The sequence below is a fragment of the Nymphaea colorata genome, chromosome 4 (genome assembly GCF_008831285.2).
Source record: "Nymphaea colorata isolate Beijing-Zhang1983 chromosome 4, ASM883128v2, whole genome shotgun sequence".
In the NCBI taxonomy this organism is placed as follows: Eukaryota; Viridiplantae; Streptophyta; class Magnoliopsida; order Nymphaeales; family Nymphaeaceae; genus Nymphaea; species Nymphaea colorata.
The window spans coordinates 17,834,142-17,860,830 of record NC_045141.1 but is presented as its reverse complement, the minus strand read 5'-3'; the positions used below and the strand labels follow the sequence as shown (position 1 = coordinate 17,860,830).

Here is a 26,689-nt window from a genome sequence, read left to right as displayed (position 1 = left end):
TTTGGTTCTAGCAGTTCAAATGCTACTCTACTAAACCAACCTGTATATACATCTATCAGCAAGAAGATCATAACATAACGAGAAGGTAGGTGATTTAAGATGATAAATAGTATTGAACCTATTATGATTTTATTGAGCACATATAATTAGATTTATTCATCATTAATTATAAGGCTAACGCTACTTGTATGACCTAGCAACAGAGAAAATTGTGGACAACAATAATAAACCAACCAAACCAAGGACGTATAGAGTAAAAGAACAGAGACCTGTGAAACTGATTACTTGCAGGATTCAAACGAATGGAAAAACAGATAGGCTTTATCAGTAGACATAATCTTCAGACCGTGGGCGAGTGGGTCCGTAACATAGCAGCCATGGCCAACCACCATGAATAATCTAAACCTTGCTGAATATATGCCTTTCCTTTTTGGGCACTAAACAAATGCCTATATTGGTCTGCTTCACAGTGAGCCATTATGATCCCCAGCCTCCAATTCACACAAACAATCATTCTGTTCCTCTTTTTCTCTGTGGCTCCAAGAAGAGTTAGTGTTCTCAACAAAACCTCAACTAAAAGTGTTTCACCGGCTCTTATATCAAACATACAGACTGATAGCAGTTTTTTCTCCATTAGTTTTAGCTTCAAAGTAAGGTTAGTGAAAAGCCGGAGGCCGCCTTCCTCAGCACCTTCCTTTAAGATTATATAATGAACATGTCACCTTTTCCTGAATCATGGTCTACATGTGTATAGTTTAGTTTTACCTTGAAAGTTAGTGAAAAGCAGAGAGGCTGATTAACAATTGACGCCTTTACTTGAGATCAATAGTTAGCATCGATTCTATTGATGAGACACCATGATTCCTTCTCATCCTTAAGCAGTTCTTAACCTCACTTTCCAGCTACAAATCCTCCATTAACTAGTGATTTCCATGATCAAGATCAGCTGGCAAATTCCTAGCTACCCACCTGGATTTTTATTTAAGTCTTTCTGCTGCTGTTGTTGCCTGAATGCCAAAGCTTCAACTGGCTGCTTGTTCTCATGGATTCCAGTGCTAGAGTTGATGGGTCGGCGCTTGTTCCTGTCCCCTTCGAGTCAATGGACTTCCTTTCTCGAAATTACGCGATTCAAGTTTTCCGGGAGATGCCGCCGGCAAGTTCTCATGAATTGCAAAAGCCAACGGCGCCGTTCGAAGAAAACATGCTCAAGAAGTTCGGCCTTCAGGTAAGAGCGACATATGTAAGAGCGACATACATATTAAGTAACCTTGTTTGCAGGAAAAATATATGTTTTAACTGCTGACTCCCCTTTATAATACGTAAGAAATTTTAAAATGTGATCAATAGCAGAAAGAGAGAATGGGAAGCGTAGGACAAGTAGACCGCAATTCTGTTCCCCCGTGGAAAGCTGAAGATCTGAAGGTAGCTCTTTCACAGACTTGTTTGCTTCAATCTTGGCGGTTATGATGACAAGACTAAACTTACAGATATTTTCATGTTTCCTTTTTGTTTTGCCATTCAAAGTCATGGATATCGCTACAGCAGATGATCCATCCAGAACTGAACCTCCACCGATGTTTCACCAAGAAATGGGTAATGTAAAGTTTATATTAAATAACTCCTGTCTTTTTTCTGTTTTAGATAACTTGTTTTGCCGTAATTTTCGCCAATTTTTAAGCATAAGAACAAGCAGAAGCATGCTTTACGTTTGAATTCAATAGCAACAAATCTCATCCATCATAAACAAATTATATGTAACGAATTTAAGAGCAGCTAGTTGATATGGCCTGGTTTTGTTAATGGAGCTACAGCTGGAACCATAACAAAGTGGACCCATCAATTTCATGAAACTTCATATGAATAATTGCAATCAAGAGGCTATCAAACTTTTCTGAATCTATTTCTCATGAAATCCAGGCGCCGTTGATACAGTTTAACAATAATTTCCATTTGTGATCTTGCAAATAACACAGAAGCTTCCAAGAATACTTCATGGACAGTCAATAAAGGCGTGGCTGGCAGAGATAAAGAGGAACAAAAAGGAAGAAAGCAGGCTAGAGAAAGCAGAACTGCATGCAGCCATATCAGTTGCAGGCGTCGCAGCTGCTCTTGCAGCCGTGGCAGCAGAAAATGTCAGAAACAAGAGCAACTATGAACCCCAACGAAGGAAATTACATGAAGAGAAAGAAGATGGAGATCAAGATGGAGGCAGGGCCAGGGATGCAGTTATGGCTTCTGCTGCCGCTCTGGTTGCAACTCAATGTGTGGAAGTGGCTCGGTCAATGGGTGCCAATAAAGACCAACTGGGCTCGATGATAGAATCAGCCTTAGCGGTTAAAGATGCTGGAGACCTCATTACCCTGACTGCAGCAGCGGCTACATGTAAGCAAACCCAAAAGCTACTTGCATCATTTTTTGGCAACTGAGATGAAACCAGCTAGACCCAGCTCAAGGTCATGACTTAACAGTAACAGACTGTAATTTTCTCGTTAATCTACCACACAAAATGGGGTAGATTCATGAAACACTTGTTAGAATGTTCCATGAATCTATCCTATAGCTTAGGACATATTCATGAAACAGTATTAATGTATTAGTATTACCAAATGGCCTTCGAGGCATAAACTGACTCGGCCAACACTGCTGAGGCGAAATACACAACATAGCTCTCGAGTAGTGCTGTTCAGCTGGCTCGTCGATCCCCACAATGTAATCGGAATATATTCATATCGCCTGAATTGGTCAGAACTATTACTTCACGTTTACATAAGTTTCTACAGATCATGATTTGAATTTTTAAATTGTTTTTATTATTTTTATATTTTTGGGTGTTTTTTTTATATCCAATCCCTTCTTGAAAGCTGTCACATGTTGATAACTGATCTTCATATTCGCTGTCATGATGTCAAAACTCGCATTTCTTGAATGTTTTAAATGTTTAATTTTCGCTTTGTAAATCTTTTTATTCGCTGTCATTGAATCTTCTTTAACTAAATTAAATAAACAATAAGATTTTGTTGCTACGGTTTGTATGCTCAATTAATCTTGAGCCTTGGGCAACATTTCCTGCCTGCAACTGAATTAATGACGAGATTAATGTCCAGAAAACACATCTAACCCAAGAACAATTGTCTGCGCGTGCATGCTTAGCTTTGAGGGGGGCAGCTACACTGCGAGCAAGAGCAAAGGCAAACACGGCGAGTGGAAAATGTGGTGGAAAGGAGATGATTCAACTTCTTCATCACGGTAATGCTCAAGGAATCAACAGTGATGAAGCAGCAAGGCAGCAAGATATCATAGGCTTTGATTTCCTGAGGGGTAGAGACCTTCTTGCTCGTGGGTCTCTCCTCACTGTCATCACAGAGAAGAGTAAGAATGCTCTCACCTTTTGTGTAGATATGTAATAAGATCAACATATAGTTTCAAGAGTTGCAGAAAAACTTGAAAAATGAGAATATACTGCTAGTCTGTCTATGATCGATAAACTGAATTTGGTTCCTTTTTTCACACAAGTAAATTTTGATATTTCAGGTTTCGATTCTAATTATTGTTCTTATTCTGTCGATGCATGGACAGGAAACTGCAAACTGAGGCTTGTATCAATTATACTGGACAGGGAAACTAAGGTCAGTAAACTAATGTTTCCAGTAGGATTCAAACACTTGTGATAATTGAAATATGATATGTGACATAAATATTGATAAACTTGAACTACGTTTATTTGATTGAAAATCAATGATCATTGGGGTATGAAAGCAAAACGTTCGACTGTAATTTCTAAAGTTTACATGAGTCTGCAGCCTATGTAATCCACAAGCACGAATTAAGCATGCAGTCCGCCTCTTTTGGCAGTTCATCCTGCTTTGATGTTTTGGATGCCATTAGTTGAAGGCTGCAGGGATGAACAAAAACAATGACAAATTATGGGGTGCGTGGCACCAACAAATGGTACATTCAGAGAACCTTTCCTAAGAACAACAAAAGATAAAAGCATTTCATTATAGCCATATAAACTAGAGACAACCTTTTCAAAAGTTCCTTGAAAAACCAAAAGCATAAAGGGGAAGTCAGGCTAGCACTATTTTTTTTCCAAGATCAACAGCTTTTGGTGATGCCAACCCCGCAACCACCATGGTCCATAAAAGTAATACATAAGATAATCATTAGCTAAAAAGAACAGAAACCTATCTAGATATAATTTTCGTCAGAAATTTAATTTGATACGTAAAAAAATAAAAGTATTCAAATGGTACCTGATTCCTTATATTCATATGAACACCTGCATCGGCTACTAGATCTCCTCTTTACGTACTCAGTTTTTGTTTAATTTTTAATTAACCACAGCAGAAAATTTTTATGAGTATACAACCTAAGATTACGTTAGTTAGAAGGAGAGTGTCAGTATACATGTATATGAATTTAGCCTTCTCTAGGTTTGCTTTTGTAAGCTGTAAAAATAATTATGGTTACGTCAATCCGAAATTGTGAGGAATGGAAACTGTTGGGTGCATGAGAGCAACAAGCACACACGAGCAGTAGTGTAGACCATGCACTTCCTTCTTGGTAACATGTAATGTATAACTCCTTTGAGGCCGAACTTGTGCCTTGTGGATTTGTGTCTGACAGGTTTTACTCAGAACTCGAAGGACCAGCAAGCTCAACCCCTTTGCAATCACCAAAGAAAGTAAGCTCGTATTCCTTTCAAATAAGTATCATCGCAAAATATGTATGTGCATTTATATATCTACGTATATAGATGAACTGAAATCCTGTGGCCATCGATCCGTCCATCCGGACACGCAGTCGTGCTGCGTCTGTGAGAGGCTGGAGGCATTCGGATGGCTCGAAAAATCCATGTTTTGCACACACACACACACACACACACACACACATATATATATATATATATAACACATCGTTGTTGTCGTTACAGAGTAAATGGAGAAACGGTTCTAAATTGAGTTGGTAGAATTGTCTCTCGTTAAATCCTCACTGTTGAGTACAGGGAGAAAGTTGTTTCCAATCGAATTGTTAATAAGTAAGACGACGGGATTTTGGTCGGGTACTGACACAGAAAGCTTATTTGGGGGCGGCTCAGAGTTGGATGCTGAAAACTTTACATGCTGTCTTCTTCAATAGAATAAATAAAAGTGTGTGGTGGGTGTGGCTGGAGGAGGGGTGGCGAGGGAGAGATTTTAGGAATCTATTCGATCAATTTTAAAGTATTTTACATTAAAGAAGTCAGAAGAATATTCTCAAAAGGTAATAGCGCACGTCTCATTCGTTTAATTTTTAACTTGGTAGGATTGAGGCTGAAGAAGGGACCTGTTGACTACAGATGTAAAATGGTTCTGATTTTGTTGGATCCAATCTTTTTAGAGAATTCAACTAATCTAGTTTTGCATAACTATATGCCAACTTGGATTGAGACCCCATTTTTGAAAATTAAATTTTAATTCGACTCGCATAGCATCTAAAATATATATGTAACTAGGTCAGAATTTTTACCAGATCTTTAGTTGAATAAATCTAAAATTCAGTCATGAAACAGTTTACCAAATTAGAATACGATTAGTAATAGGATATTGGTTCGTATATGTTTAGTAATAGGTTTCAAGATTTCTTTACTAAACATGGACAAACAAATACAAAATCATATCGATAAGCATATACATTTGTTCCATTTATTGTTACTGTTGCCAAACAGCCCTTAGGTGGATTGATTATTGATCAAATGGCCCCTTAGATCCCTATTTTTGTTAGTAGTGATGTGCCAGGTGCCATTAACACCTAAAAAAGAGATGCCGATGGCCTGGGACGGGTACCAGTAAATCGAGCAGTGGGAAAGAACCTGGTGCCACACCAGATTTGACCCATTTGCATCTCTTGGATCCCACTCATTTGCATCCCATCTCAGAGAGATAGAGAGGGATAGACATTTGTTGTTCACTGATGTAATATTAAAAAGGAAAGGGAGTGAGTGTGATTTGTGAATAGCCCAAAAAACGGATTATGGTGTCTTGTAGATCAGGAAATGGGAAGCCGGAACAGACCCACAATTATTGGTGCCATGAAAATGGTCCCGTTTACATGGTAGTTACTACTTGTGAGTTGTGACTCTTACTGTAAACAAGATAGTAAAAGGTATTCCAAGACTGGCAGTATATTGGGGAGAGTCTGTCAATTATCTGATTTTCATGGCACACTACATTATGAATTTATGCTGTGAAGATTGCTGACTCTGATTTGATGTACTTTTCAGGGATCATAGTTGACTTACATTCCTGGCCGCAGGAAGAATGGGTCAAAGAGGAGGATTCCCCTTCTCTGATAGTCCTCGAAACAGAGGAAGGAATAATCAAGCTTGAAATGAATGATGATGCCAGCTACAAGCTGTGGTCAATGACGATTAATCATATGCTGATGCTTTCCAGTAGCTATGGCGGATATTGAACTTGTTTCCTTATCTCTGCATCACAATGCCAAATAGTATACTTTGTATAGCAAAATTACCCTTCTATTGTCATTTATTTGCTACATGATTAGCAAAAAGCTTATCTCATCTTATGTATGATTGTTCATGGACTCCGTGTGTTCTACAAAAGTCCACCTTCTGGTTTAGAAGATCATGTACAAAAATGTTCACGTCAATTTGCTTTGCAATACTAGTTTCTGATTTTGAAGTGTTCCATTCCAATATAGAAAGAATGTAGCCAAAAGGAAACAATTTTGTTTCATGACCATATCAAGAACCTCCTATTACATACCATGGAGGAGGTTGCTGAGCAAAACATCACAAAGAATTTGGTTATGGACCCACGGTAATGCATTCTGTTTCGTAGGATTTCTGTTACTAGGCAGACATCCACTAGATTAACTCTTGGTTTCCTTCAATTTGAAGGTCTGAAGCCAGTTCTCAGGACAAGCAACTACAAGAATCAGAAGGTTCCAAGCTTTTGGAAGCAGGAAAAGGATCTTTTTGGTGGATAAGGTTTCACTACTCAAAAGGATTTTAATTTTGACCGGCACAGAATGCAATCAGCACTGAATGCAAGATGAATAATATAAATTAATAGCAACCTTGTGCTGTCGACGTACAGTACAGACAATTAGCTAAAAAATGACTTTCTTTTAATAGCCATTTATAGAGAAGAAGGTAGAAGGCCCCCTAAACAACAGAAATGGCTACAAAAAATATGAGAATATAATACAGTGGCTTGAAAACCTACCAGTAGAATATAGTATGGAACACCAATAGACACTCTCAGGTGTAGAGGTGACTTGTGCTTCATCTTTAACATACACAACCATGTTATTTTCCTCGATCAATCGGGAGTCAGGTGTTTGATAGGCCAAACCATAGAAGAATTCGCCGAGGGCGTCCTAGAAATCTTGCTTGCCATGCTGGCTCATCACTTTCATAGACAAAACCACTTTTGCCGTATAACTTCTTTGCTGCTTCATTATCCGCAGCTACATGGACATAAAGATCAGAAATTCCTGAAAAAAAATTCAAAGTTCAGCTTTTAGAGTTTAATAGAAATCTAATGAGTTCAAGACACAGTCTTACTTAGCAAATTTAAAAATTTCAAAGAAAATATCTTCCACGGCTCATGCTTTGACAACATTATTGATCCATTAAGGAGTCATGTTTTGTATATTCCAGGGTCCAATCAGATGTAACACTAGCAGTCAACTAGGGAACTAGAAATAATTCCTTATAAACTGCATGATATACAGTTCTCAGCAATCAATAGAAGGTTGGTTGAACAAAAAGAAAATTATTACACTTGATCAACCTTCATTATTTCTGGACTTGCCTGTGCACGCCCAAGATGACTGGTACTTTGGATGGAAAATGTAAGCAATAATGCACAGAAGCCCTAATCCTACATATGATAATAATTACTTCTCAAGCTCTGAAGTTTATTCGGACATTTCCACTTCCGTGAGCAACTGTGCATTCAGTGTTGAAGATTGCAGTAGCAAAATTAGAAAGAAGCATCTATCATTGATTTCGAATGTGAAGTAAAGCAGAATAAAACCACAACCATGAAGATGGTGTCTTCATCACCCTTTTGGAAGGTTATATAAATACCCTAGATCGTGCCTCATGTAACATTTATTCTCCAGCTCGGTTACTGGAATATGTTCATGTCTGCCTGTTTGCACGTGTCCATTGTATGGTTATTCAGCAAATTAATTGGGCATGAATCAGCGCATAAGGACATAACCATGATGATGATAGTGGTGGTGTTTACAGAAATCTCTGGAAAAGGTACTCGGAGATTTACCCCATTCTCTGGCAATTTTCTTGGACCTGTCCATGAGGGCATAAGCAATACCCTTCCTCTGTAGCTCCTTGGCTACACATACATTGCTCAAGTACGCCCTAGCAAAATCAGCTCCAATTCCCTGCCGCAGAAAAAGTCCCTATTATCTGATTATAGGATGAATAATAAACATATTCCAACCAAGAGAACCTTACAAGGCACAGCTTATACAAAAACTTGAAGCAAAAACAACCAACAACAACCACGCCCTTCTCATATTTAATGTCCAACTAGATGAAGTATTTATCTATAACATCCTTGGGATACTACTTCTGGAAGTAATTGGAACTTCATCAAAAACCTGTTCGAGTAAGTACAAGGTAGAAGTCACTTTTCCAAACAGGATCTTTGGATACCATGCAGCTCCAGGCCACAATTTTTTATAAAAAATTGCCGAAAATAATGTCAGATAGAAAAGAAATCCAGAATTGTGCCAGACAAGTCTGTCTCCAGAGCTTGAAGCTATCCATCATAAGTTGATGCAGGGATTGTTACGTAAAAAAGCAAGCCCCCAACTAGATTGATACTCCATACAAAAAATTTTAGTGCATATTGCAGAAGGTAATTTTGCTTGGCCGTTCCATGAAATTAACTCACTGTTGGAAAGGATTTAGTCATTGCATTGCAAGCATGTGAAAATTGTTTTCATGAACCACATACAAAATTTTTTTATTTCAATGAGATTTCCACATCAATCGTTGTGAACCTCATTTGGCATTGAGAGATGAAAGCACCATGGTTGTGCTAGAAACTAGGCCTGATTTTTGCCTGCAGGGAGGTAGGAGTTGATTGCTGTTTCCTGCCATGTAGGAAATATTCTGGATGCTGTACTGGAGAATGAACATACCTCAGGCCTCCTTCCTACTAACTCATCTGCCAGCCTCATGGTCTGGTTAAGGTCTAGTGTGCCAATAACGACTCGATCTTCTCCACCACTAGAGAACTACAGCAAATAAAAAATTAATGAATAACAACAACTAGACGATACTTCCCTGAACCAGATAAAATAAAGGCAAACTCCAGATTATGCATCTGACAAATTGCTACCACGTAAAAGGCATCAAGTTATTAATATTACTTACACGAGCATTAACCTACTCACATTGTCAATAGCAGTATAGAAGAGTCAAAGACCACAAATTAAAGTCAGACAATCAGCTAGTGGTGATGGAACTATTTAGGGCAAGTGGAACTTTTTTCGTGCATGAAAATGTTCGGGGCATTCCGACAACTAACGAAGGCTCGCATTCTGCCATCGAACTATCATTTTCTCATTTAGCAATGCAGCTGTGTAAAAGTGTTATGGTAAATGCGCGTATGCCTGAATATAGGAACCAAGAAAATTTTCTTTCTTAATTCTGTTTCTCTTCTTCCCATCTTCCCATCCCGCCCTAAGTTTACAATATTAGTGTCCAAACACAAAATATTGGTAACAAAGAAAGAGAAACATTTAGAATTGAGACAAAGGAAGGTCATAAAAACAAGGATTCTTATTTAAGACCACTAGAAAAAATCGTCAAAAGAAATATTTGCCCACATGAGTGGTTGTCTGATTACTTCCTCCTATTGCTTGATATTACCTTGCATTTCGAACGCAAATCATGAAATGACTTTGGAAGCTCTGACAATGGAATAGTTGCATTTATGCATGCAACTCTGTTAGATCCTGCCCTGCTTGCAGCTGCACGTTCTTTGAGCGCTTCAAATTCTCTCTCTGACAAGTACCGTCTTTGATCCTAACATAACTTGACAAATCATAAACATCATCAATCCCCAAGCAAATCACAACGAAATGTCAATGTCTTCAAAGACGGCAGAACTATGTAGTGAGAAAACTTGAGAATGAGTTCTTTGTAAGACAATCTTCGTTACATATATGAGCAATATTGGGTGGAAAGATCAAGATTTCAGAGAGGAAGGTGAATCAACCTATAAGGGTCGCGGAAACGAAGAAAAAGAGTTCGTAAATACTTACCAAGCAGGAGGTGCGAATTTAATAAGACGCAACAAGAAAAAAAAGGAAAAGAACAGTTTCTTTAGAATTGCAGACATTTTCAGAAATTATAAATAATATAAAGTTATTATTCACTGTAACTGAAATGAACTACAATCTATTAAATTTGCACAAAATGTATTATTCGTTATAGAAATTTCAGCTGTGTTAGTAACCAATCTCCTTGGAAGTGTATTCTACATCCAAATCAACAATCGGTAAGCTCCCAAAATTGTCTCAAAAAAGAAATAAGGTGAGACCAGCAACCAAGGCAACTCAGGGTATTAGTAAGGAGCAGATGGGAGATGGTCACCTCCACAGCGAAGACTGTCGGATCGAGGGGGTAGAAGCACTCGACGCGAAGGCGGGCAGTGGCCCACAATTCGGAGTCGGACACGGCATCAGCGATGACGACGGAATCAAAGGCATGGTGGGGAATTTCCTCTTGTTGGAGCTGGGTGGTGGTTCTGCAGGTAGACGAGGAACTACGGGAAAAGGCGGCAAGGACGCAGCGAGAACGATGGGCGTGAGCGTCTGTTACTTCTGCGACATGGCCGAGGGCGTTGGTGGTCTCTGTGAAGAAGGGGTGGCGGGAGAACCTCAGTAGGTGGGAAGGAGGCGAAGGAGATCGAGCGACAGGAGAGGGGAGCAGAGATGGCGGGGAGTAACAGAGAGATGCCATCCACCCACCCAACGTCTCTCTGTTTCTCTCCTCTCGTGCTTTTGGGTTTAGTTTGAATTTTTTTTTATATATTTTTCCAAATGAATTACGGAATGGATAAATCACGTGTGATTGGAAGAAAGGGGCAACTGCACAAAACAACGGCCACAATAATAAAGTTTTGACGAGAAAAAAAAGGAACAGAGAGAAATTGTTATTCGCCTTCAGAACTTGAATTTGCTGACATAAGTCGGCTTTTTCGGTAACTACCAAACAGGCGTCGAAGTGAAGCATGACATTCAAAGAAAGTAGCAGATGTTTCATCAGATCTTTCCTTTCCTATCATCCCTTGCAACTGAAAGTTCACTCGCGGCCATTGTCTCTGTTGACAATCAATTTGACTGGAATTTGAATCTAAAGTAAGTACTAACTATGAAGTTCCTATTTCTCAGTTTCAGCAAGTTTTGTCCACAAATTTAGAATGCAAACATCTTCGGAAGCTTAAAAATATTAGGGGCTAAATGACTTGTTTTTGTTTTCCGTTTCAAGGTGGTTGCTCTATGTAACACGATGATTGACTGTGACTGAACTGAGTACGAATTGATCTCTGTTTTTCTGTTCTCTTACAAGAGGGTCCTTCAAGCTAAGAGTCTTCCACTTAGGTTGTTGCTCGTTGCCATTTATTGGTTCACGTAAAACACCTACCGAATCACCACCTGCATGCACAACTCGTTCTCTTTCACTAGATGAGCGCAGTTAAGGGCTATAATTTGATTTCTGTAAGTACTATATCATGGTGAAGCATACCACCTAAGTTAAATGTTACACTACTGTCATCATGTCGATGCAGCCCACCACCCTGAAGACAGGGCTCCACACAAGCCGAGTCAAGCCCAAGTTTGGCCTGCTCGAACTCAACTCAGCTGAAAAAACTCGTGCTTGAGCTCGGCTCGAACTCAAGTAGAGCTCTTTATGGCAAGCTTGAACTCAACTCAACTACACAAAATCGAGCTCAAACTCGACTTGTTTAACCTATTTAACTCGTTTAGGCGTCAACTCGTGTAAGCGTTAACTCGTGTAACTTGTAAAAATTTGTATTTACCCTAAAAGTTAAAACTGGTGTTTCGGTGAACCAGTTTTGGCAATATTATCTAGACTACCGGTTTGCAAGTCAAGTCGAATTCCTGAAACTCGAACTTAACTCGTTTATCATTTTGAGTAACTTTGTAAGCTTAGGTTCAACTCATTTATGAATGAGTCAAGCACGAGCCGAGTTCTTTCGAGCGAGTTCAAGTCGAGCCCGAGTTGGCTCGGCTCTTGTGCAGTGCTAACTAAAAATAGGGAGAAGGGGGGCCCATTGGGCCTCAATTCTAGATGGTGGATTGTTAACCTTAATGAAAAAGTCACCTAATGACTGGTAGTGTAGTTTAGCTATGTATTGACCCTAAGGCCGGTTGTTTCCTAGTTAGAGCTCTATCGTCGGTTCAGCGGCGAACCGAAGAGTTCCATCATCAGTTTACAAAAGACGCGCGAGGAGGTTAATGAGGGCATATGTGTGGGATCCGGTGCACGTTACATGAAATACCAGGTCACCTCATCTTATATTCGGTACGAGATCCTGATATGTTCATCTCTAAGATCCATACGCCCAATAAAGTTTACGAATTCTCATGTTCACAATTTCCTGAAACCGTGGAAAATTCTCCAAATACTTGTCACGCCATTCGATTTTCAGCTTCTTTCTTTGCTCTGCTTGCTTTCGTATATTTGGTGACGTCTTTTTGTTGATAAATTCCAATTTCACCCGTGGGCTCTCTCTCTCTCTCTCACACACACACACACACGTCTCTGAATGGGAACGCATATGAATGCAAACAACTATCTAAATCTGGAAGTTTCACGACTTTCTAAACAAATATCTCATTAGATGTAAAAACAATCGGACCCACAAATTAAAAGGAAACTTTTCATACAAGACGCTTTGGATACACGGGTAGTTACATCGAGTGGTTTTCTGAATGAGTGCACATGGCCGTATTTACATCGAAAAGACATTGGAGGAACCGAAATCAATAGCACATCCGGCAAGAAAGTACACAAGCAAACTTCAGCGACTGCCACTGGCAACATACTAGTTCAGTGGTAGCCAATCACCTGATCTTCTATTCTCTATGTGGGAAGCAGATCGCTGCAACACTGTACGCAAACCCATTTGGTTCTGTACTCTTCTATCACTGCAAGGAACCAAGGATGGACAAGTTTCCGAACCACCCATGCAAAAGCTGGTATTCAGCTTCATAGACCCAAACCTCTGACCGCTCAGTGAACGGAAAGATGAGGATGAAAATGGTGAAATTCTGGTGCAGGTGAAGTCAGATCTGTATGGTTTTGACTGCAGCGGACCAGGTTCAGCTGGTTCGCCTGAAAACGTTGTGCAGAGAGAGAGTGACAGGCTTGGTCGACCAGCTTCCTTGATTCTATATGTTCCTCGTAGCTTGGTGAATGACACTATTCCTTGCCGGCAAAAAGGGCATGAAATTGAACCTGGGGAGCCAGATGATGCTGTCGGCGTACTGTTTGTACAACAAAGGTACAGGGCACATTGCGTGCATAGTTCATGCCCACAGCCTACAAAGACATTGAATAGGAAGGTCAGAGATTTGGCAAGTAAAGCAGGAATATAATACACAAGCCAACAAAATACTACATTCTAGTACTGCAGTAACACTGCATGTTACGTACAGCAGCAAAGTGAAGCAATTTTAGTTCTTTATAAACAGTTCAAAGAAGAAAACTATGCCATTCTTGGGTTGTTAACAGTCTAAAGTAAACTCTGGAATCTGAAACATGGGTGGGTACCATGATCAGTTCACTTCTTGCTTAATTTAAGATCTCATTCCTCATAGGCCACATTTCCCAGCCAAATTCAACCAAACACTTTCCAGCGAGATACTAAATCCTCACTTTAAACAAATTAACTTTCAATGAGTAGCTCCAGATTCCAACTTATCCATATGACCAGATGGATGGAACTACATGACTGTCAACTTGGAGGAGACCGAAATAATTTGTACTAAGCATCTCACTTTCATTCAAATATCAAGAAATTGAACATGACTCGCCAACTTGTACCTTCTGCTGACACTGAACAATTCCTTTCCAAACAAACAGAGCAAGGATCACCACATGTGGGTAGTGCATCAGAAGTCCTCCATCCACATTCCCTGCAAGATTGAAAATTTTTCAGTCAGGGGAGATTAGCCTTGACAATGTCAGATATTAATTAGTATATAGACAGAAGGCTAACTGAAAATATTTGGAGGACTATGAACAACCATTAGAATTTTTATCAATCAAAATCTGACAGACCAGATGTTAAATACAACAATCCAAAAGAACAGCAGACCAAACATCTCCCAGTTAATTGTTGTCTTTCATGAGTTTCCACAATTCTTGTGGTTCAGTGAATATATAGTTTTATCCATAATTGAAGTCATTGTTATGTGAGACACACTCAGTGCCTTGGATTTTATTGTTGACGAGAAATTGTCAGTTTGTCACTATTGCACTAACCATGATAAACTCCTACCACTCCAGTTGAAATATTGAAATCTTTATGACCAAGTGGATTTCACTTAAGTATGGGTAACAAAAAGAAAAAGATGAGCTAGATGAAAATCTAGCAACGTTTAGCATCACACATATACTCAACCTGGAACAATAGTGTGTCACAATGTTCCCACCTCTTTTGGTCAACATTGAATTTACTAAGATTTATTGGTGCAGGATAAAGCCTAGTGTTTCAATATGAAAAATTAAATGGTCTCATATATCACATTTTCATTGCAGCAACCAGTGATTTGGCTGTGATAACAATGCACTTAACCAAGAAAACCCTTTACAGTTTACACCCAAGAAATGATCTGCAGCGATTTCTCTTTCTATGACCAACTACACTTTTTGCTCCTTAAAATGTAGTTTTTGAGAGTTGAAATCATCCCCTAATTTGAAAAATTGGCAATAAAATGCTGAGGATAAAGTAGCAAAATACGTCAACCTTTTGAACAGGGGGACACAGATATTGTAGAGGAGCAGCTTATTCTACTCAATAAAAAGAAAGAAACGAAAGAGGTACCTAATAGCTGAAGACAGTGCTACAATAGAAAATCAAGATGTAACTTCCAATATAAAAATAACTAAATAAGTTAATAGGTTGCATCCAGGGGCAGAGGCAAGGGTTGGGGGGGGGGGGGGGGGGTGGTGGTCAGGGGCCACAGCCTCCCCTCAGATTTTTAGAAAATAAAATTTTACTTGTATTTTAACCTGAATACAACATTTGAAAAATTATATTTCAGCCCATATTGAAGTTTTGAAACTATACCCCTGAAATCAATTTAAAAACACCTGATTGAGCAGCATTACAGAATGCCATGTTCCATGATGCAGCATTTTGCTCCTCTGTCTATCAAATGAACTCTAACAAAGCCTGCATTGGATGACAACAAGATCTAGAAAAGCAACAAATAAATTTAAGGACACTCAAGAAAGCTTTATTTTATACTTACAAATACCAAGAAGAAAGCACTAATCTAACAAAAATAGTTAAAAGATTATAGTCATGATACTGTAATTCACGTAAGAATTTACAAAATTATAGAATGATGATGCTAATCACGCAAAGAGGAAGTGGGAATGAGAGAATTGAGAGGTACCTAGCAATTTTTATGATGCTCATAAGTGGAATCGATAAATATGGTGAAGGAGTAGTGGACTGCCTACTTTCTGGATGCTTACTTAGAACTCCTTCAAGCCAATGCCTATTCCACAAGCGTGCAACAAGCAATGGTGTCCAGCTTTTGATGTAAAACACAAAAGAAGAAAAGATCAAGCAGCGTAAGGGTTTAATCTCATATCATGTCCTCAAAGGTGAAATTTGAAGTTCATGTAACTTAAAAACTGAAGTGATGAGGATATCATCAAACACTAGCAAACTAAACATTTCTTAGTATGTGAAAATTAAGAACATACCCATTCGCATTCTCAGCAGTCAGGCTGGCACCTCTAGAAACCAATACCTGTGTCCATGTCAGGTGGAGAAATACGAAGATATCAACATAATGCATGAAACAAAGTGCTAACATACTTATCCAAATAAAACCAAAATAAATATACCTGACAACACTGTGCATTTCCTCCACAAGCAGCATAATGAAGAGGTGTGCTTCCAGCGCCTGCCACAAAAAATTGTAAAATATAGAATACATATATAATTGTAAGGAAATAAAAATAATATTATGCAAAAAAAATTCTGGAAACAAAAAATTTAAGTTTACAAATTAGAATGCAATGCAACTTCAAGGTGCAGTACTACTATCTGTTCAACACATGCATAACATATACCAAAGAGAAATTGAGACCGTGCACAAAATTTACTTCCAAAATTCCAACACAAGAAAGGACACTATCCTCCACTGTTATGCATTGTATGACATGGAGGCATATCGTAAGATACATGTCAGATAGGCCAGCAAAACCTATATGACACACCTATGATGCACATTTTTTGTGTCTACCATAGGTGTATCGGATATATTTTACAATAAAATGCAATTTAAAAAAAAAGGGCACGATTCCCCTTTTGACTGGTTTTTTTTTTTAATCTTCCTCTTCCTCTCCATTTCTGGCACTTGTAAGTTCTGCGAGCTCTAGGAAAGAGAATTTTTGCTGGTTTTGGAGAAAATTTGCCAAATAAATCATCCATTTGAGGGAGAAATCACTGGTTTGAAGAGATATTTGCTCATTGGAAACCCATTTGTGTTTAGAAAAAAGAGGGCTTTTGTGCTTCTTCTTCTACAAAAGGTATTCAATCTCTCAATTTCAAGTTTTATATACATTTCTCCTGTTTTCTAAAGTTTATCACAGGTTTCTATTTATTTTATGAAGATATTTGTTTTATTTTTTAATGTGTTGTGAACATATTATGGCTTATAAATGATGAATCATGAATGCTAATTACATGCATGATGAGTTTTTCAGATAGAACACATTTTTCATGATTTTTTAATTTTTTTCTATTTTTCTGATTTTTCTTATTTTTTATGAATTAAGAAAATAATTTTGTGATATGTTTATGATACATTACGTTATGTTACAAGACTGCGTATAGGTCAGCCTGACCGGTAGGCATTATGATTCACCTGTTACAACATTGCGGTCTTCTTTTCTACAAATCAGAAAATGTTAGGAACCTACAGGTCACATTAGATATAAGAAGCACATTTTGTAGGTTGAATTTCCGGAACAACATCATTTATCTACAATTTCCTAAAAGTGCAGGAAATTAATTAGCAAACCATTGGTAGTCTGAAAATTGGAATTGGTACAAAAGAAACTTCTAAATGATCAGATTGGTTACGTAGAAGGACCAAAACTAAAGGAAAAAATATTGATGCACAAGAATTGCTTGACTTGGACATTCTAGTCCAGATTGTGAAGTACAAGGGGTCAAGAGATTCAAGACCCAGAAACCTTGATTCAGCATGTGGACACATAGAGCTGGAAGGAGGTTGAGACAAGTAGCATTTTGCTCATGCCACTGAGACATCTTCCTATTCTGAAGTTGCTTGGAAAATTACATTACGGTAATTAGGGAAATAAAGTGTCGATGTGCACAGAGAGAAAGCTAACTAATGCAGCTAGTGCGTAGTTGAAGATATTCGGGTTTAAGCTGGTTGAATCTGCAACAGCACATTGATGCTCAAAAATGAACTACAAGCGCATCATCAAACTCTATGAATGATTGAAGATGTTTCCTGTTTTTCAAGGAAAATGACAAATTAAAACATGAAAGCTGCCAGATAACTAATCAGAAACCTCACTTTTCCCACCTTATGAAGATATATTTACACCTCGTATCAGAAGATTTTACTAGATAGGACACTTAACACACATTTTTAGCAATACGAAGACAAAGGGCTGAAAGAAAAAGCATAACAAGTTTATGTGCCACCAGACTGCACAACAAAACTGAAAAAATGGAAGAAGATGTAGGATACTTGGAAAGAAAATCAATTACTTATCTGAAAGAAGGTGTAGTACACTATGATTACTGAAGGTTACAACTTATATGATTTAAAAGTCTTATAATATCTGCTATATCAAAGGTATATTGCCAGTTCCTAACCTACCAACACCCACGTAGTAAAAAAGCCAAAAACTGTCAGAATGTTTCGAAATTATTGTTCACCTACAGGCTACAACAAAATACAGAAAATATAACTTCATTCAGTTTAAAGGTTGATCCTTTGAATCGCTTGTTCGTAGGCTTATGTGGACGAACTGAAAACAGAAGGAAGTAGGACAAATAGGAGCTTCATAAAGATCAACAATGCATTTTAAGAATAAGATAGTTACCGATCAAGTCAATTGTTGTCCCATCTTCTACAGTCACCTTAGAAACAGAGGCTCCCAGATCCAAAAGAAACTGCACACACTCAACATGTCCATGTAATGCGGCCATATGAAGTGCAGTTATTCCACCATCTGCGGCTTTATTAATGATTCTGGATAGTTCGCTGATAAGAGTAAATAGAAAAAAGGAAACACCATCAGCCTTTATGCCCACCAAGAGATATTGAAGAGAAATCATTAAGTATATAACCAATGTTTTAAAAAGCATATTGTAAGCCGTGTCTGTCCGGCCAATAGATACGCTGTATCGTAAAGTATCATAATGCATCATATGTGTATCGTAAATTTATTTTTTCAATTCAAAAAATAGAAAAAATTAGAGAAAAATCAGATAAATCAAGAAAATAAAAAATTATGTTTTTTTTAATGAAAAAACATGTTATACATATTGACAGGCTTATTATAGGTATAAAGTTACTTCACAAACATTAATAAGTGGTCATAATATCATATAGTAACACAACATAAATTAAGACATCAAGAAACACAATTTATAAGATGATCCACATAATAACTCATAAGTCATTAAGATCCATAACACATCAAAAACCAATTTTTACGTACACTATACATCACATCACAAGACAAAGTTGTTCAACATTAATGCAAATAACAAATGAAAACAGCTTCATTCATAATCTTTATCATCTCATTCTCATTTTCATCTTTCATAGAAGATATAAACCTCTCTATCTGAACAAGAATCAACCATCTATGCATAAATCTGCTCTCAAATCGTCGACGATTACATGGTGAAACTGATTATTCTTTTCGAAAATTTTCACAATCTCCCCCTCCTTCAACTATTATATATGTTTAGAAATGAAGAGGGAGGCAAGTTTTAAAAATTAGTTTGAAAAAGTGTGGTTTTAACTTTTAACCTCATAATTTTCAAAGTAGACATGTATCGTGCGATACGGGGTGTATTGCCTTGTATCGTACGATACAAGCTGTGTATTGCACGATACATGCATACACATACAATACACCACCTATTTGCGTTACAGGTGGTGTATCGTATCGTAAATTTAAAAAGCAACGGTATGTATTGTATGATATAGCCCCATATCGTACGATACGTACAATGCTAGATATAACAGGTACAACCGATATACCTCTCTTCCAATGCCACATTAGATGCATCTGTTGATGAATTTGTCTTTATAACATCCCAAGTTCCTGCCACACTAGGAATATAGTCGGCAAGGAGGAGCCTGATACAACGGGGATGCCCATTCACTGCAGCAAAATGAAGGGCAGTGAATCCGTTGAGACAATCTGTTTTATGAATCTGCAAAAAGAAACAGGAGTGTGTTCAAAAGAATCTCTGTTCTTCTAAGCAAATCATATACAAGACAGAGTAGAGTCACAAGCAAATTCACATAAAAAGCAGGAACCTTACATTGGCTTTGTAAAGGATGAGGGTCAGAACGACTTTCCAGTGACCATGGTGACACGCCTGCATTAGTGCTGTCTGTTCAAAGAAACCAAGCAGATCAAGGGTCAACCTTCTCTATGTATGACAGTTATTTGTAACTTTCCAACAGTTAATCATTTAATTCCTGAATACTGGGTCTAAACAACGTTACAGATCATAAATAATTGGACTTCTCAATGCAGCGTCTAAAAGACGTTACAGATCATAAAACAGATGTACATATTTATCACTGTTATTGTCACGCTTTCTTATCTGTAACTAATTTACAGACACATAAAGGAATCAATAAGCATGCTCTCTCGCTTCCAGAGAATCATGATCCCCTATATTGATTTGCAACAGGTATGTAAAAAATTCGAATCAAGAATCTAGGAGACAATACTCATAACAATCTATTAGATAACTAATAAAATTAGTGGACCAAAAATACATATCAATTGCTCTTCCTAGGCAGAAAACAACCCCACATTACAAATCAGAACTTCGGTAACAGAAGAATAACTGACCTGCCCACGATAGTTCCTGAGATTTGAGTCCACCCCGGATTCCAGCAAAAGCGAAACAATCTGAGGGGGAAAAAAAGGAGGAAAGATTTCAATAAACTGTGGGAGGAAGAAAACAAGCTGGATATAGATCCACCAAAGGAATAGTCCATCAACTTACCTCATGGTGTCCCTGAGCAGCCGAGTAATGCAGGGGTGAATTGCGAACCCCGAAAGTCGAGTATCTACCAAGTCGGGGATTGCATTCCAGTAAAGCCTTTGCTTCCTGAAAGTCTCCTTCTCTCGCGGCGGAAACCAGACGCTCTCCGGAAGCCGAGCAACCGAAGGAATTGCCCATCATGCTTAGGAACCGCATGATTGATACAATTCCTTTCAATCTTCAATATAGATGCAACAAAAACCAGAAAATGGGTGAAAGAAACCTGGATTCTTTCCACCCAACAATCCAACAACCATAAAAAAAATCCACGTTTCCTGCCTAGAAATAATCACAATCCTCCAAGCCCGTGCGCGACAAACAGAAAATAGATAAGCTCTCTTCGAAACCGGTTCTTCATTAAGCCGCCATCAAGAAAAAAATAATATGAAATGAAGAACCCCACGAACCATTCTTTCGACCCCGCAATTCATGACAATCACCACGACCAATTGCCGAAAATGATAAAACTCAAGAAGCTCTTTCCCTGAGAAGGCAACAAATCATGCTCTAGAAAAGGAAGAAGGGACCAGAATTCCTTCTGTTCAGGACGACAGCCTCAAGAAGGAAAGAAATATTGAGAGGAAACAAGTAAGAGGGGTTGAATCCGAGAAATAAGAATGGAGACCAAGCTTTAAAGCAAGGTAAAAGCACCAAGGTGGTGGGGGTCTTTTGTGTCTTAAATGATGGTGATGAATCAATAGCGGCACCGAGGCATAAAGCATTTACTGCTCTTCACCACCCCCCACCACCAACCAGGCCTGCAGGTAAAGCGCGCCTTTCATCATGGCTGAGAATAACCGAGCCAACCAACTGGTAACCTGTCTCGGGCAAGTGTCGGAGTTGGAGTCTCCGTAGAAGCAATCTGAGTTCTCGGTCCGTCTCTCTGTTTTTCTGTTGTTTCTCCTTCGATTTCTCGTCCTTGATGAGACGGGCCTGGCTTCTTAGCTGCCCGGTTGGAGTCAACATCGATGCTTAAATAATTAATACAGAATTCTAGCTCCCTCGTTTGCTGTTCACTGTTTCGGATATACAGTTTCGGCATGAGTTACAGACCCTGATTGCCACTTTTTAGTTTTAGTGCCAATACTTAAATGAAAACGATTTTTTTTTTTTGGATGCAGAGTAATGGATTCATCATTTATTTTGCAAAATCAATCCTGAAATGCTTGGAGGGCAGCAGTAAATACTCTAGGTACGCACAGGTTAGGTTTGTGATTGCTGCTACCATAGAAAAATTTATTCACAACCACCCTTCAGACAGGCAACAGCTTACCCCCATTAGGCAATCTTTAGACTCTCTCTTGTTGTGCTTTCCTGCATTTACATTTCCCATGTTGCTGTTTGTATTTCTTTGGTAATCACAGAATGCTTGTGCAGATAAGTGATACATTTCCTTAACTTTCTCTTTCATGAACATCATCAATGGGAAGGTGAGCAGCAATAAGCAAGAATTAATATGATAAAGAGTTGTGGGCACCACTCTCCATTTTACAGATATTGGCCAGTGAGATGGATGAGAACTTTTTGGCATGTGATCAAGTCAAAGGAAAAAAGACGATTGTGTATTCCCTAAGAATTCTTGGGAGCAACCAATGTGGTTGACATGGATTCCTTAGTCTCCTGTATTTGATTGTTTCTTGGCAGCTTAGCGAGCTTGCTGAATAAATTAATCTTTTTGATTGGTTTTCTGTGTTTGACATAAAGAACAGATCCAGAGAGTCTCTATGCACTGGGTAAGCCAAAACATTATGGGGTCCATTTCTCTTCCCTTTTAACTTTCTATACTGAAAAAAGGAAAAAAAAAAAAAAAGCACAATGGGCTCCATTGCTGTGGGTCCACGACATGGCAAGTTCATCATGGCTGAATGTGGCAAGGGCTGCCTCTTGGGCTTGAGCCTCTTCGCTGGCTCCACATCCATGTGCTGATTGCTAGACAAGAAGGGTGGTGTGGAGTCCAGTGTTGTGGTATCAATCATAGATCTCTCTCTCTCTCTCTCTCTATATATATATATATATATATAATCGAAGATACTAAAAATAATTATGAAAGTATTTTTCATGCAACCTAACCCTATGGATATGATCTTAAGAATGATTAATGAGGAACCTGTATTAAGTTATATTTTTCTTTTATCTCAATCATGTTTTGAAATAATAAAAAAATTGAATGGCTCTTTTGGTATCAAAATTTTAACAGTGGAAAAATCAAATTTTTTGATAAAAATAATTTCAATTAAAACATGATTCACATTGAATCACTGTGTATAAGACATATTAGGATGCTCGCATTTTGTTTACAATATTTTTCAACACAAAATTAACAAGTCTCTTTTTACATTAATGGTGGTCTGGTATTTACCAATCATGGAACAATTTTAAATAAAATATAAACATCATAATATATTTATAAAAACTATTTTGATATAAAACAAGGATTGATTCAAGTTGTTTTTATGAAAATTGTGAATTTTTTTATTATCAAATGTCGAAGCTATGTGGCCATTCATTTTTTTATAAGTACAAAAACACTATTAAAGTCTAACCAATATATATATACTATTAACTTTTTAAAATAGTTGCTTTTCGTGCATTTTGAACACATGACCACCTGGTCTCCAACCCATGATGCTCATGCGCCTGCAGTTAATCCATTGCAGCGTTGATTTCATAATTATGATTATTTAAATTCTTGGCAGATGTATTTCATGCTCTCTTGAAACAACAAGTTTCTTCGCCAATTTTCAAAAACAAATACACATGAAAGCCTCTTTCTTCACAGAGTTTGTGTTTTAATAAATATTCACAATTTATTATCTAAGTTCAATTGGAATAGTATATACCTGACATTCGACGCAGCCCTTAATCCTGATGACATGGTGGGGGATACCCTGAAGAAGCCACAGCTCCTCTCATTTTTTTCTAGCCTTTCCGATCCTGGCTGCCTAAAGACCTGTGTGAGGAGCAGGACACCCATCAACTAAGCTTCATGCATCCGCTATTTACAGTTTAGAGGAGCAATGCTCATACTAATGACTGACTTATTCATAACTCTGCTACTTCGACCAGCTACACTATGTCTCTCAGGATGAATCCTGATGACAAGGGGAAAGAATGAAATTTAGGCTCAATTTTCACTTCAATAGTCAGATTAGGAATGTTTAACGAGCGAGTCGAGCCCGAGCTGAGCTAGCTCCAACTCGACTCGACTCGTTTAAGCTAGTCGGTGAATAGTGATCCTCATCTCCTTCAAATTATTGAGGGGAAAAAGAAGGCAGCTGCAGTATTGTTCCACAGTTCTTCTCTAAAGCAAAAATTATTTACCAAAAACAGTGTGTGAAGAGTAACAACCTAAACTTCATTGCTTATATAAAAAGTTAATTGTACATTGATTCATACAAGAGAGAGAGGAGGTGGGAAGAAGAAGTAGTACAATATGAGAGAGAGAGAGAGAGAAAAAAAAAACAAGAGAGAGAGAGAGAGGAATGGAGGGAGGAAGAAATAAGAGGGCCAGAGTCAGAAGGCATAGCAGAGGAATGAAAAACAAATGAGCCAAGTCGAGTTTAAACAAGTCGAGCTCGTGTAACTCGAACTCGACTCGTTTATAACTTGAGTTTTAATCCGAGCTCGAACTCAACTCTTCTAATAATCAAGTCGAGCTCGAGCCAAGCTTATACAAGCGAGTTAGACTCGAGCCCTTGTACATTCCTAGGTGAGATATTCATCTCACTTATCCGAATAACAGTACACAACATTCCAGATAAAAATTACTTTCATTTTTGTACACAACTTGTTCAACTTCAGTTCAGATCTAGTCATGTCCAACAGGAACCTAGCCCTTTCACCATCCCATCACTGGCGACGCATGGTCGACCTTCTCTTTGGATGCTTGGCTCGCAATTATCTGGGTACGACCAAAAGTGGGTCCGGCCGGGCCCAGCTAGTAGCAGGTGGGCTCAAAATATAAAACAAAACGGGATCGCCTTGGCTCAGCAACAATAGACAGAAGCTAGGCGCCAGTACCCCTTTCATGGGGCCCGTCTGGGTAAGCCCTGTAGGGTCCATAGCATCTTCACTCCATCAACCAAAGGAATCTCACCTATTTCAGAATTTTTAAGTAACTTACGCAGCAATTGGGCTTTGAGTGGCCCAATCAAATGCAATGTCGTGTTTTCACAAGAAATTTAGATGTGAAAGGCTTCAAGTTCTTTGTGTACATATATTTTGATGCAATTAGGATCGTTCATGTTCACCTTCTTCAGATTGTGCTCACTATTTAAATTGTGTTAGTTCAAAACATATTCGAAAGCACATAAACTATGCTATGATTTGTTAAAATTTGTCCACACACTTGTTCATAGATGCTTGTGAATATCACCAACCTGACAGAAGACAAGTTGGGAACTAATTTACATATAAAAAGTGTTTGTTGCCACAATCCAGAAACTATGTCAAAACCATCAAGATTTTTATCCACGGTTGGTGGAGAGGCGCTTTTCCATTACGCTACTCAAGATAAATAAATAAACAAATAAATAAAAGATCTCCGTCCATCTTCCCAACATTTTGGATTCAAGTCTGGATTTAGTACTCAGCTTGCATCACATATCTGAAATAGTACTCTTGTAGGGTGTTTGCTGGAAACAAATACAAACACATGTTTTTTTTTTCCTTGTTTTTCTCTCGATTGTCTTTCTGAGAAAAAAAATTATTTGAGATTGTTCTTTACCCATCTAGCTAGCATTTAAGTGCCCAATTATATTTGAAGACCATACTTTTCTCTCAATTGTGGTTCTGACAATTATTATTTGTCCATCTAGCATTTAAGTGCCCAATTATATTTGAAGACCGTATTTATCCACCTTAATAAATGTTATAGAGAGCATTAAATGCACTAGTCGTCGAATTATTTTGGAAAAGTCAGCTTGCAATATATATTATGTAATATATATGTATGTGAGTGTATGTATGTCTGCTCATGGCTGTGCATGCATGCAACTTCCTTTCCTGTGTGTGTTTGTCATTGGGTTTCTTTTAGAGAAAAAAGAAGCAAAGAAAAGAAACAATTTGAGTTAGATCCAGTGAAACTGGAAGGCAGAGAATTTTGAGTCTAGCACTTGGATGAGAAAAGGAGAATTCCGATAAGTGACGGAGCCGCATGTAGTCTTGTGTGGCCAATTGCCCACATCAGCCCTACAAAATATCTTTATTTTTTATATTGTTTCTTTCACGTATTTAACTATTTATATATATTGGTGCCCCTTCATGTATGAAAGTTTTAGGTTAGTGCCCCTCCAACCAAAATTTCTGGCTTCGCCGCTACTTCAGACCGTACAGATCCTTCTACGCCTCACCAGCACCATCCTTTTTTATATTCGAAATGGGAAACTCAGTCTCATAGTGTCATGAATTGAAAATGACTTCTTTGAAAAAATGTGGCTGAAGCAGAACCGTTCACCTAAAACGAGTTGAGTTTTTTTTCTGGGGCAAATTATTGGCGGAAGTTTATAGTTACAACCGCGTCTGACCAATGCAAATTGCTCTGTAAATTAAGTGATTCTGGTTAGCATGTCGAAACAATTAATATTTTTCGGTTTTCTTCTAGCGAGAGGAAAGATCAAATCACCAAGCTGCTTCAATAATTGTGTGCAATGGCGTAGAGCATTGATGAACAACTTGTAATTCTTAGTTTTTTTTTTTTTTTTCTCATCCGTGTACCTCTTTACTGCCTAAACTGGGATTGATTGTGCAAGCAGAAAAAGAAAAGAAAAAGAAGTCTACCATTAATAACCAAGATTAAGTGAGAAGGATTCCCACGTACGTCTAGATGATATATTTAATTAGCATTTGTCTGAAAACTCATATTCGCATATTGCTTCTACCAAAGACCAACCACATGTATGAACACATCATGGTCCATTTTAGTTATCGAATCGTTGAAAACAATTGACTGTCGGGGTTTTAATTTTCACACAAGATAGATTGCTGCAACTTTTGAAGACACAAGAAACATGTTTCCGGGTGAGAAAAATACGTTTCAAAAGTCAACAGTAGGAAATAGACGATGATGAATTATTCGTGGTATATGCTGAAAT

At 38.1% G+C, this 26,689-nt stretch overlaps 3 protein-coding genes across 5 annotated transcripts; 1 reads left to right on the top strand and 2 right to left on the bottom strand.

Moving 5' to 3' along the window:
- Window positions 1–654: 654 nt before the first annotated feature.
- Window positions 655–6,642, top strand: LOC116253432 (VAN3-binding protein-like). 3 transcript variants are annotated; one of them, XM_031628240.1, is made up of 8 exons: window positions 655–1,225; window positions 1,351–1,422; window positions 1,525–1,593; window positions 1,974–2,382; window positions 3,151–3,369; window positions 3,577–3,626; window positions 4,627–4,684; window positions 6,263–6,642. In XM_031628240.1, the coding sequence occupies exons 1-8, from the start codon at window positions 1,043–1,045 to the stop codon at window positions 6,451–6,453; spliced, it is 1,251 nt and encodes a 416-aa protein (XP_031484100.1). In that variant the 5' UTR covers window positions 655–1,042; the 3' UTR covers window positions 6,454–6,642. The 3 variants fall into 3 exon arrangements, with proteins under 3 accessions (XP_031484100.1, XP_031484099.1, XP_031484098.1); XM_031628239.1 differs by having other exon boundaries at window positions 1,348–1,422; XM_031628238.1 differs by having other exon boundaries at window positions 655–1,240.
- Window positions 6,643–7,045: 403 nt separating this feature from the next.
- On the bottom strand, window positions 7,046–11,039 carry LOC116252130 (uncharacterized). The gene is made up of 5 exons (XM_031626208.2): window positions 10,640–11,039; window positions 9,914–10,069; window positions 9,181–9,276; window positions 8,295–8,415; window positions 7,046–7,500 (listed from the first exon to the last, which is right to left on the bottom strand). The coding sequence occupies exons 1-5, from the start codon at window positions 11,006–11,008 to the stop codon at window positions 7,337–7,339; spliced, it is 906 nt and encodes a 301-aa protein (XP_031482068.1). The 5' UTR covers window positions 11,009–11,039; the 3' UTR covers window positions 7,046–7,336.
- Window positions 11,040–12,870: 1,831 nt separating this feature from the next.
- Window positions 12,871–21,491, bottom strand: LOC116252928 (probable E3 ubiquitin-protein ligase XBOS32). Its single transcript, XM_031627553.2, has 10 exons — window positions 20,559–21,491; window positions 20,402–20,461; window positions 19,860–19,931; window positions 19,573–19,748; window positions 18,401–18,561; window positions 16,160–16,218; window positions 16,016–16,062; window positions 15,700–15,840; window positions 14,120–14,211; window positions 12,871–13,615 (listed from the first exon to the last, which is right to left on the bottom strand). Exons 1-10 carry the CDS (start codon window positions 20,751–20,753, stop codon window positions 13,119–13,121), a joined length of 1,500 nt encoding a protein of 499 aa, XP_031483413.1. The 5' UTR covers window positions 20,754–21,491; the 3' UTR covers window positions 12,871–13,118.
- Between the last annotated feature and the right edge of the window lie 5,198 nt (window positions 21,492–26,689).

What these genes read in the sequence shown, in the direction of transcription:
- LOC116252130 (XM_031626208.2), bottom strand. Translation starts at nt 11,008, where the DNA reads ATGGCATCTCTCTGTTACTCCCCGCCATCTCTGCTCCCCTCTCCTGTC. An exon ending in CGACAGTCTTCGCTGTGGAG is followed by an intron (nt 10,070 to 10,639) that starts GTGACCATCTCC and finishes AAGTTATGTTAG; the next exon opens with GATCAAAGACGGTACTTGTC. An exon ending in GAAAATTGCCAGAGAATGGG is followed by an intron (nt 7,501 to 8,294) that starts GTAAATCTCCGA and finishes ATTTTTTTTCAG; the next exon opens with GAATTTCTGATCTTTATGTC.
- LOC116253432 (XM_031628238.1), top strand. Translation starts at nt 1,043, where the DNA reads ATGGATTCCAGTGCTAGAGTTGATGGGTCGGCGCTTGTTCCTGTCCCC. An exon ending in GATGTTTCACCAAGAAATGG is followed by an intron (nt 1,594 to 1,973) that starts GTAATGTAAAGT and finishes CAAATAACACAG; the next exon opens with AAGCTTCCAAGAATACTTCA. An exon ending in CTTTGCAATCACCAAAGAAA is followed by an intron (nt 4,685 to 6,262) that starts GTAAGCTCGTAT and finishes TGTACTTTTCAG; the next exon opens with GGATCATAGTTGACTTACAT.
- LOC116252928 (XM_031627553.2), bottom strand. Translation starts at nt 20,753, where the DNA reads ATGCGGTTCCTAAGCATGATGGGCAATTCCTTCGGTTGCTCGGCTTCC. An exon ending in ACTGCTGAGAATGCGAATGG is followed by an intron (nt 15,841 to 16,015) that starts GTATGTTCTTAA and finishes TTACATCAAAAG; the next exon opens with CTGGACACCATTGCTTGTTG. An exon ending in TTGTTCAGTGTCAGCAGAAG is followed by an intron (nt 13,616 to 14,119) that starts GTACAAGTTGGC and finishes ATGTCTTTGTAG; the next exon opens with GCTGTGGGCATGAACTATGC.